This window comes from Leptonotus elevatus, chromosome 15, assembly GCF_054856555.1.
Source record: "Leptonotus elevatus isolate MCC_2025b chromosome 15, RoL_Lele_1.0, whole genome shotgun sequence".
NCBI lineage: Eukaryota > Metazoa > Chordata > Actinopteri > Syngnathiformes > Syngnathidae > Leptonotus > Leptonotus elevatus.
In genome coordinates, this window is record NC_141253.1 from 8,745,044 (window position 1) to 8,756,236 (window position 11,193).

General features: G+C 40.3%; 2 protein-coding genes across 2 annotated transcripts; both read left to right on the top strand.

The window, feature by feature from the left end:
* The first annotated feature begins 1,566 nt into the window (after positions 1 to 1,566).
* LOC147161851 (phospholipase A2, minor isoenzyme-like) lies at positions 1,567 to 4,846 on the top strand. Its single transcript, XM_086097037.1, has 4 exons — positions 1,567 to 1,635; positions 1,735 to 1,882; positions 1,966 to 2,096; positions 4,542 to 4,846. Exons 1-4 carry the CDS (start codon positions 1,587 to 1,589, stop codon positions 4,658 to 4,660), a joined length of 447 nt encoding a protein of 148 aa, XP_085953163.1. The 5' UTR covers positions 1,567 to 1,586; the 3' UTR covers positions 4,661 to 4,846.
* Positions 4,847 to 5,799: 953 nt separating this feature from the next.
* On the top strand, positions 5,800 to 8,128 carry LOC147161852 (phospholipase A2-like). The gene is made up of 4 exons (XM_086097695.1): positions 5,800 to 5,917; positions 6,011 to 6,158; positions 6,253 to 6,386; positions 7,819 to 8,128. The coding sequence occupies exons 1-4, from the start codon at positions 5,869 to 5,871 to the stop codon at positions 7,935 to 7,937; spliced, it is 450 nt and encodes a 149-aa protein (XP_085953821.1). The 5' UTR covers positions 5,800 to 5,868; the 3' UTR covers positions 7,938 to 8,128.
* Positions 8,129 to 11,193: the final 3,065 nt, after the last annotated feature.

The following is an 11,193-nucleotide window of genomic DNA, read 5'->3' on the forward strand; positions in this document are numbered from 1 at the left end:
TGAGATCGAGTCCGGGCTTTAGCCTTCCTGGGTGGAGTTTGCATGTTCTCCCCGTGCTTGCGTGGGTTTTCTCCGGGTGCTCCGGTTTCCTCCCACATTCCAAAGACATGCATGGCAGGTTAATTGAACACTCCAAATTGTCCAGCTCATAGGTGTGATTGTGAGTATGGATGGTTGTTCGTCTCTGTGTGCCTTGCGATTGGCTGGCAACCGGTTCAGGGTGTACCCCGCCTACTGCCCGAAGCCAGCTGGGATGGGCTCCAGCGCCCCCCGCAAGCCTTGTGAGGACAAGCGGTTGGATGTTGGATTATTTTTTTAATTTTTTATTTTAAATAACGTCCTGTAGAATAGATCAGTGGTTCTCAACCGCGATCTTCAAGTACCCTTATCCAGCCTGTTTTCCATGTCTCCCACAAGCAACACAGGTGTTTCAAACGATCAGCTAATTAGCAAGCTCTGCATGAAGATTGATAACGATCCTCAGCTGTGTTAGCTGGGGAGACATGGAAAACCGGCTGGATAGAGGTACTCGAGGACCGGGGCTGAGAAACAGTGGACTCGATGACATCCTCCTGCAAGGAGGAGGCGCAGCTTCCGGGTTCCATACACCGGCGCTGTTTCCTGTTTCTGTTTGTTACGTGTGGTCCGCGTCCTGTTGCTTGAGCTTCCGACCTTGCCGCAACATCTCAGCTGGGATTCCATCATAGTTTGATTGTAAATGGCATATTTTAAGATTTCCATTACTATGAATACAATTGTTTTCTTCCATCACTCTTGGTTTTATTGGCTTGTTAAAAAGGTTTTTGTGTCACTCTGTATTACAGATCAGCAATGCATTATGCTGACAGATGTATCTGAATATATGGTAAATAAGATTGATGTAGTGCGATTATACATCACTATAAGCCATTCAACTAACAATTTTCTATATGTCTTTCCTCATGAGGGTCACGGGTTACCCGGAGCCTATCTCTGCTGACTTTGCAAGTAAGGCTGGATACACCCTGACTAATCGCCAGATAATCGCAGACTGTACATTTATAGCAAGAATATTGCTTAAAAAGTGAGAATAAATAGCTATATAAAAAGCATACCATTGACATAGCTTGGATTGAATTCATCTGCTGTGTTTCGGGTCTAAATTAGGGGTGTCAAACTTGTGACTCGGGGGCCATTTGCGGCCCCGTACTTGAAGTCAAAGATAAATATTAGTGCGGACCCCACGTTTATTGCCACCTTCTTTCCCTGGGTGTTTTTATTCTTTCTTCTTTTCTTTTTTTTTTATCAATTACCATAGCTCAGGCTCTTGAAAGCTGTCGGCGGAATCTTTCGATTAATTGCACAGCCTTACTTCTAACCATTTGAAGTCCATGCAGTACATCATACACATAAGTTCAGTGAGTTGGCATGGTGTGAGTCACGACCTTCCCATCCATATGTTGAACTCATTGTGCATTGTGAGGCGTGCGACCCTGTTGCAGTATGAACAGCTGACGTTGCAGATACCAAGGTCCCTGAATACCTATATAAAGGTGGTCTGACGGGAGAGTGATTGCAACTCTGCCACTAACCTATAGGCTCTTAGGATGAAGACCCTCAACACTCTGCTTCTCTTGGCTTTCAGCCTCGCTGTTGGTAAGTCGCTGCGAGACGGCTGTGCGGTTTGCGATTTAATCCTGTACATCAATGAGGACGCCCGTGACCAAGTTTGTTCCTTCTTGTTATGTCCTGCAGCTCAATCCATAGATTACAGGGCTCTTAGCCAGTTTAGAAAAATGATCCTGTGTGTGATGCCTGATAGCTGGCCCGTCTTGGACTACGCTGACTATGGCTGCTTCTGTGGAATGGGTGGCTCAGGCACACCTGTGGATCAGCTGGATAGGTCCATCTTTATTTTGACTTCAAATTCGGACCACAGCTAATTTATACCTATATCTGCCTCACGTTTTTGTTTTACCTTGGAAGGTGCTGCTACGTGCACGATCGGTGTTATAGTGACGCTGTGCAGCATCCCGATTGTTGGCCCATCTTTGACAACCCTTACACAGAGTACTATGACTACAACTGTGATAAGGAGCAGAAGGTCACCTGTGGCAGTGAGTAGAGCAACACACTCAAGTAGATGGAGTCGTATTTTAACATTTTATCAGGCTAATACTGATTGTTACACCCCACATTGTAATAATTTCCTGAAAATGTATTACATTTTGCCCTTACCTCAATCAAAAATGTAATAAAACCCAATGTAATTTTCACCAGTAAAGTAAAAAAAAAAATTTCATCTTTGATGATTTATTATCTTTACAGGTGTGCCTTTTTTTCTCTCTTAATAATGATTTAACAGACATTGTAATATATATGTTCATTTTTAATCTAAAGTTCTCCATTTTGTGTTTTGAGAATCTAAAACAGTTACAGTATATACATTCAAAGCAAAAATTGGAGGGTTCAAATTTTGGTGTTAACACTAGCTGATTTAAAAGGTCAGTGTTTGAATTATTCATTTATTTAAATGTATTTATTTCATTTATAGAATTATTTTACAGATTTGTTTTTTTTAATACGGTATTAAGTTTTGAGAGCTGCTCTCCTGTAAAGACCTCTGGCATATGATATCATATAGAACATGCATTAAATGACCCTTTCAACATGTGCAATTGTCTTATCTATTCAACTTCCTCGGTACTTTGACCTCTGATAGTAATGCCACCTGTGGAGTCTCGCAGGGATCAGTAGTTGGCCCTATAAAGTTTAGCATCTCCATGCTTTTGCTTGGTGATCTTATACATCAATATAATAAGGCATTACATTATAGGTAAAAATGTTATTACAATATCAGTCAGGATTTTTTTCAAATTACATTATTGGTAAAATTATTACATTATTGGATATTCAATTTTTGATTGAATGAAGTGCACATTTTATTAGATTTGCAAGCATCATTACGTTCCCGGCTACAGAAGCTAGCTCTTGGAACATGGAAAGTCAGGAGCCCGAGTTGGTGTGTGAGGCAGATAAGTTCCAATTAGATATAGTCTGACTCTCCTCCACATGGTTTGGGCTTTGGTACCAATCCTTACAAGAGGGGTTGGACTCTCTTCCACTTTGGAGTTGTCCATGGTGAGAGGCGCAGAGCAGGTGTGAGCATACTTATTGCCCCTCCTTTGTAAGAAGGGTGTGCTCAAACTCTAGAGGGATCACACTCCTAAGCCTCCCTGGTAAGGTCTATTCAGGGGTGCTGGAGAGGAGGGTCCGTCGGGAAGTTGAATCTCGGATTCAGGAGGAACAGTGTGGTTGTCGTCCCGGCCGCGGAACAGTGGACCAACTCTACACCCTCGGCAGGGTCCTCAAGGGTGCATGGGATATCACCCAACCGATCTACATGTGTTTTGTGGATTTGGAGAAGGCGTTTGACCGTGTCCCTCGGGGAGTCCTGTGGGGTGTCATTTGGGAATACGGGGTACGAACCCCCTGATACGGGCTGTTCGGTCTCTAGACGACCGGTGTCAGATTTTGGTCCGCATTGCTGGCAGTAAGTCGGATTCATTCCCAGTGAGGGTTGGACTCCGTCAAGGCTGCCCTTTGTCACCGATTCTGTTCATAACTTTTATGGACAGAATTTCTAGGCACAGTCAAGGCGTTGAGGAGGTCCAGGTTGGTAGCCTCAGCATTGCATCTTTGCTTTTTGCAGATGATGTGGTGCTGTTGGCTTCATCAAGCTGTAATCTCCAACTCTCACTGGAGCGGTTCGCAGCTGAGTGGGAAGCAGTTGGGATGAAGATCAGCACTTCCAAATCCGAGACCATGGTCCTCAGTCAGAAAAGGCTGGCTTGCCCTCTCCGGCTCGGAGATGAGATCCTGCCCCAAGTGTAGGAGTTTAAGTATCTTTGGGTCTTGTTCATAAGTGAGGGTAGGATGGAGCGGGAGATCGACAGGTGGTTCGGTACAGCATCTGCAGTGACTCTGTATCGGTCCGTTGTGGTGAAGAAGCAGCTGAGCCGAAAAGCAAAGCTCTCGATTTACCAGTTGATATACGTTCCTACCCTCACCTATGGTCAAGAGCTGTGGGTCGTGACCAAAAGAACAAGATCCCGGATACAAGCGGCCAAAATGAGTTTCCTCCGCAGGGTGTCCGGGTTCTCCCTTAGAGATAGGGTGAGAAGCTCGGTCATCCGGGAGGGACTCAGGGTCGAGCCGCCGCTTCTCCACTTTGAGAGGAGCCAGCTGAGGTGGCTTAGGCATCTGGTTCGGATGCCTCCTGGACAACTCCCTGTAGAGGTGTTCTGGGCATGTCCTACCGGCGGGAGGCCCCGGGGACTACCCAGGACACGCTGGAGAGACCATGTCTCTCGGCTGGCCTGGGAACGCGCCGGGCAAGCTGGTTTAAGTGGCTTCCCTTCTGGAGCTGCTGCCCCCGCGACCCGAGCTCAGATAAGCGGTAAAAGATGGATGGATTGATGATTACATTACAGGGTGCTTACATTTTTTGTTCAATCTTGAAATGACTAACATAAAAAATAATGTGTCTTTTCTCTCCCTAGACAAAAACAACAAATGCGAGATGTTCATTTGTGAGTGTGACCGAAAGGCCGCAGAGTGTTTTGCCCGGTCGCCATGGAACCCTGAGCATGAGCACCTGCCCAGCCACATGTGCAAGTGAAGACCCGTGCATGCAAACTTGAGTCAAGCCATGTGTCCACATGACTCACACAGAAAGCGTAGCTGTATAACTGGAATGTTTGGAGTCACTAAGCATCTATTGTGATCTTGTGCTGTGTTGTTTAAACACTAACCTTGCCTCAAATCAAACGCTTCCATTAAAACCAGTGTCATCCATGACTATAAATTATATTGGTGGCATTTATTTGACAGTAATAAAAATAGTCACAAAAGCACACACAATTGTAAATTATATTCACTAGGGCTGGGTATCGATTCTAATTTCCTCAAACGATACAATTTCGATTTACAAGAGTTCAGTTTGATTTTGATTTGTTCCGATTCGATACACTTCAATTCAACCCGATATCGATTAATTACGGCACACCAATTCTTGAATGTCAAGGACATGATAAAAATTACACAAATATTAACTGGTCAAATGATTTAGTTTATTAATGAAAGTAACACGTTAGACAAACATTGACATCAGCAGGGATGAGATGAAAATGTTTTCATAATCTAATTCAATAATTGTAAAGTATTTCATAAATGTAAGAATGCTTTTTTAAATTCTTGTGAACAGTAAATTTAAAGAAAACAGATTTTAAAAAAGTCTTTAAAATTCTAATTTCTTACGAATGTATGGGAAAAATGTGGCAGCAGAGTATCGGAGGTCACAAGCTCTTTTTGCCATGTTTTCAACAGGTTTGTGAATAATGATGAAACTTAGCTATATTCTAATGCCAATTGCTGCAAAACGGAAACAGATGGAAATATACTTTTCTTTTTTTCTGATGAAAGAAGATACATTAGTTCGAGATATATAAAATAATCAATTCATGGTTTTATGAATTATGAATTGATATGGGCAGTGGCGTAGCAAAATTCCCCAAGGGCCCCAAGCAAGAAGGGATTGGATGCCCCGGTGGCCATTCCTAGTATATATAGTATGTCATTTTAAAATTGTGCTTCATTCAAGTGACAGGAAAATAAAACTACTAATCGGATGGTCTTTAAAAAAAAAAAGAGGAAAAAAAAGCCTTACTGTGGTCGTTTAAAAACGCCTTTCTATAATGCGCATTGTGAGGCGTGTGACCAACTGCAGTATGAACAGCTGACGTTGCCGATACCAATGTCCCTGACTATATAAAGGTGGTCTGATGGGAGAGTGATTGCAACTCTGCCACTAACCTTTAGGCTCTTAGGATGAAGACCCTCAACACTCTGCTTCTCTTGGCTTTAAGCCACGCTGTTGGTAAGTTGCTGCTTGACGGCTTGCTGCGATTTAATCCTGTATATCAATGAGGGCGCCGTGACCAAGCGTGTTCCTTCTTGTTATGTCCTGCAGCTCAATCCATAGATTACAGGGCTCTTAGCCAGTTTAGAAAAATGATCCTGTGTTTGATACCGGATAGCTGGCCCGTCTTGGACTACGCTGACTATGGCTGCTTCTGTGGAAAGGGTGGCTCAGGCACACCTGTGGATCAGCTGGATAGGTCCATCTTTATTTGGACTTCAAAATTCGGACCACAGCTATTTTATACTGTCTGTCTCATGTTTTGTTTTTGTTTGTTTGTTTTCCCTTGGCAGGTGCTGCTACGTGCACGATCGGTGTTATAATGCAGCTATGCAGCATCCCGATTGTTGGCTCATCTTTGACAATCCTTACACAGAGTACTATGGGTACAGCTGTGATAAGGAGCAGAAGAAAGTCACCTGTGGCAGTGAGTAGAGCAACATAGATGGAGTCATATTTTATCATTTTAGCAGGCTAATACTGATTGTAGCAACCTATTATGAAATAATTTCCTGAAAATGTATTGCAATTTGCACTTAACTTGATCAAAAAAGCAATCAAACCCAATAATGTAATTATTTCACCAATACTGTAAAAAATAAATCCCAATTGATATTGTACAAACATGATTATGACAATGTAGTTAATATGTTATTACATCTTTGGAAATTATTAGATTTCCAGGTGGGATTTTTTCTTCTTCTTAATACTGATCGTTTAAAATGTGACAGACAATGTACAATGCAATGTTCATTTTCAGTCTAAAATGCTCCATTTTGTTTTTTGAGTATCTAAGACAGATATACATCCTCCCATCCATTCATTTTTTTTCACCCGCTTATTCCTACAGATATACTTTCAAAGCAAAAATTTAAGGGTTAAAATGTTGGTGTTATCACAGTCTGATTGAAATGGAGCTCAGTGTCAGTGTTATTATATAAATATTTATTTAATTATTTATTTATTATGTAATTATTTGACAGTTGATTTATTCAAAGTAAGCTCCGCCCACATGATTAGAACTGCTCTGCCATAAAAACTTCTGGGATAATGATATAATATATATGATATAATACAGAACAATGTCAATGAAGACCTACATAACATCTGAAGCTATGAACTTAGGCTCTGAACAAATTGTTAAACTATTGTCAGTGTGAGGAAATATTCATGTTTGAACTTCTTATCTTATCTTAAAGGGTTTTTTTAGGCATTAAATGACCCAGACGGAGAGTGCACCCAGATTACAATCTCCTACTCGTTTTGGACACACTTCGCCGGGCCTCCTCTTTTTATTGGGTATTCACTAGTTACATAGCGGTCGCTGCTCTAAAGGGGAGGGGGAAACGCAACAGCAGCCATCACGGATATGAGTCATTGTGGGCGGCATTGTGTTTTACTTTGGCGCTGAAGGTTTAAACAGTAACATTTCAACAGTTCATCCTCAAAGTGTTTCAGCCACTATTTTGTGATAAGGCACAGTTCCTGCAGCTGCAGGAGTATCCCACGAAGCTTTGCTCTCTTCACAGATAACTCCAACTCGCATAATTCAAAACAAGGTCATACCGCTGAATAAATGCTTTAGTCAAGTCAAGTAATCTTTATTTATATAGCGCTTTACATAAAGGCTTTGCAATACTATGAGAGTAAATATGGGATAACTTATGTACATTTATTCTAACGCTTCTGCTTGGTAATATTATACATGAATATAATAAGGCATTAAATCGGCACTAAAATATTATTACAATATCAGTCATAACATTATTGGGGAATTATTACATTAGAATGTGCTTACAATTTTGTTTTTCATCATGCAAGCACTAACATAGGAAATCATTTGTCTTTTCTTTCCCTAGACGATAACGACAAATGCGAGATGTTCATTTGTGAGTGTGACCGAAAGGCCGCAGAGTGTTTTGCCCAGTCGCCATGGAACCCCGAGCACAATCACCTGCCCAGCCACATGTGCAAGTGAAGACCCGTGCATGCAAACTTGAGTCAAGCCATGTCTCCACATGACTCGCACAGAAAGTATAGCTGTATAACTGGAATGTTTGGAGTCACTAAGCATCCCTTGTGATCTTGTGCTGTATTGTTTAAACACCAGCCTTGCCTCAAATCAAACATGTTTCCATTAAAACCAGTGTCATCCATGACTATAAATGATATTGGTGGCATTTATTTAACAGTGATCAAAAGTGAATGAAATCAACTACGACGGGTTAATAGTGTGTTTTTGTTGTAGTTCTAATGTGCAGTGGGCAAAATATAAAAAATGGTATGATGCTATTCAGTTCTACTCCAATACAAATTGCAATATTAACATAAATCATAAGTCTCATAATCAAAATGGAGCATAATTGTCTTAGTGAAATCAGAATCGCTGACACATACAAAGAAAGGGAAACGTGTGCACAGTATGTTTATGGATGAATGTCATAAAGCAAAAACACGCTGTGGGGGCTCTTATCAAGTTACATAGTCAGTTTTGCCACATCATCATCATGAACTATTAATGTAATAGCGTACATATTAACCTCCAAGTCATTTTCACTGAAGGAACCTCCTTTGCTCCCGGCTGTTTTACTAGATTTTGACTGCTTTTGCAAGGTCCACCGAATATTATGTTATATTGCTATAAAAACATGGAATTTACCAAAAGAAAGATTAGAGTCTCTTCTTTCATCAGGAAAAAAAAAGTATATTTCCATCTGTTTGCGTTTTGCAGCAATTAGCATTAAAATATAGCCAAGTTTCATCATTATTCACAAACCTGTTAAAAACACTGGCAAAAAGAGCTTGTTGCAACATGGCCCTGGTTGATCTCTTATACTCTGCTGCCACCTGCTGGCCGTTTTTTGTAGTACCTACCATTGCTTTCACATGAGAAGCTGTATCAAGCATAAATGCTCTAGCATAAAAAAACATAAAAATGTATCAATACATGTGTGAAGAACAAAGTATTTAAAAAACGTATTTATATGTTTTGGAGTTTGAATGAGTTGAACTGAAATCACTTCTTTTGTTGGGTTTGTCTGATTATCAACCAGAGGTGTTTTGAAATATATGACACGATCAATATATCATAGATTTTATGGTGGTTTCTGATCTCCGACTATTTACGTTCATGATGCGAAAACCTAAATGTTTAAAACCTGTTGATACTAGTGATTGTGGTTGACTCTATTGGATGTTGGCAAAAAAACAACAACAACATTTTCTTGACTCTTCTGAGCTTTATAATTATATGTGGAGCTTTAGGTTGTATTCTTTAACTTTTTTATGTGAAAAACTGCTACTGACTTTATTTATGCAAGGAAGACAAAGAAAGACATCTAACAGACAGCTGACAAAACATTATTCCGACAAAGGAACTAGGGAGAGACACTGTCACTGTTACAATATCTCACAATTACTCCATTCTTGCATGTGAGAACAGGCCAGCATAGTTAAAAAAAAAAAAAAAAAGTTAAATGCTGGCCCCAATTCCAGCACATACACTATTATTATTACTGAAAATGATGAACACTAGACACTTTATTGTTCACTGCAGTTTGGGAGTGCCGAGAACAAGCTCACCCTTGCAGAGCGTAAGTGACTTTTCCTGTCAGGAATGCAATGCGTGATGCATCACATGGAACAGACACGTCAAGCAACCTTGCGTGTACTTGCGTGTTTTTATGTGAAGAGCATTCTTCTTTTTTTTCTGTGCTGGGAGACAATGCGTTGGTCGGTACATGTAAGTATCTCACAAAAAATATATATTTTCATTATAAAACACGAAGAGAAGGACACAATGAAAAGTAGTCATTGTAATAGCTAAACTCCTGGCAACAAAAGTGAGCACACCCCTAAGTGAAAATGTCCACATTCAGGACAGTTAATCATTTTCCCTCTCCAGTGTCATCTATTTGTTAGTGTTAAAATCTATCTAGTGAACTCCACCTCCTAGAGAGTTAAGGCAGTGCTGAAAAATATCGATACTTTGGACATTTTCACTTAGGGGTGTACTCACTTTTGTTGCAGAAGTTTAGCTATTATTGGCTGCATTTTGACTTATTTTGATGGCACAGTACATCAACACTGTTATGTAAGCTGTCACCAGTCACTGGGAAGGGAAAAGGACTAACTGGTTAATTTGGCCATTTTCACTTAGGGGTGTACTCACTTTTGTTGCAAAAGTTAAGCTATTATTGGCTGTATTTTGAGTTATTTTGATAGAAGAATACATCAACACTGTTATATAAGCTGTCAGTATACTAGGAAGGGAAAAGGACTAACTCTGGTCAATTTGGACATTTTCACTTAGGGGTGTACTCACTTTTGTTGCCAGGAGTTTGTATTTTGAGTTATTTTGAAGCCCCCTTTGTATGACCTCACATTGAGTCTCATTGCACATATTTTAGTTGATTATCTGATATTCTGAAGTAACTTTACTTTACACCTCAACTTCAGTCCACCTGTGATATTCCCCTTTACTGTGATCGCTGTTTGTTTTTTAACGGTGCATTTCCCAGCAAATTACTTGTTTGTGGTCTAAAATGGATTTACGATTAAGGGCAATTGCGCCAGCTGTTGCTTTTCAAGTGGACTGAGATTGGATCAAATGCTTCTCAGAAGAGGTGAAATATATTCATCCGTTTCCTAAAGAGCTTTTAAGGTCAATTATGTAAGAATCAGTGAGCTGGATCTCAACAGACTTTGGGCAGGAGCTGGGGTACACCTGAGACTGATTTTACGCATGATTTATTTATGAAATATTTATGGTTAATGAGACAAGTCAATCTACCAATTTCTTGAACTATAGTGTTCATTTTACAGTCTGAAGTCAGAAAACAAATGGACAAAATAAAACATTCTGATGTTCATCGTTATTGTTTGCACATACAACACGTTTGTGTTATAATTGGGTAAGAGGACAAAATCAGACCACCCCTTATATTATTGTATGAATGCTTTAAAGGGATACTTGACTCATTGAGCCATTTTCATCAGTAAAAAATTACAATTGTCTCTATAGTTAATGTGGTAACTTCATTATTCTTCATGTACAATTAATACATTTAAAAACAAAAATTTCGACTTGCTGTCGACTGAAGATGACATCACCTGTGCTGAGGACGACCAATCATGGCTCAGTTTCCTGAACAAACCCAGAAAACAGGTGAGCCATGATTGGTCGTTTCCTACTTCCTCAGCACAGGTGATGTCATCTTTAGTCGAGTGGAAAA

Excerpts from the sequence above, each read along its gene's own strand:
- LOC147161851 (XM_086097037.1), top strand. The coding sequence starts at position 1,587 with ATGAAGACCCTCAACACTCTGCTTCTCTTGGCTTTCAGCCTCGCTGTT. Across the intron at positions 1,636-1,734 it reads GGCTTTCAGCCTCGCTGTTG|CTCAATCCATAGATTACAGG; the intron begins GTAAGTCGCTGC and ends TATGTCCTGCAG. Across the intron at positions 2,097-4,541 it reads GCAGAAGGTCACCTGTGGCA|ACAAAAACAACAAATGCGAG; the intron begins GTGAGTAGAGCA and ends TTCTCTCCCTAG.
- LOC147161852 (XM_086097695.1), top strand. The coding sequence starts at position 5,869 with ATGAAGACCCTCAACACTCTGCTTCTCTTGGCTTTAAGCCACGCTGTT. Across the intron at positions 6,159-6,252 it reads CCTGTGGATCAGCTGGATAG|GTGCTGCTACGTGCACGATC; the intron begins GTCCATCTTTAT and ends TTCCCTTGGCAG. Across the intron at positions 6,387-7,818 it reads GAAGAAAGTCACCTGTGGCA|ACGATAACGACAAATGCGAG; the intron begins GTGAGTAGAGCA and ends TTCTTTCCCTAG.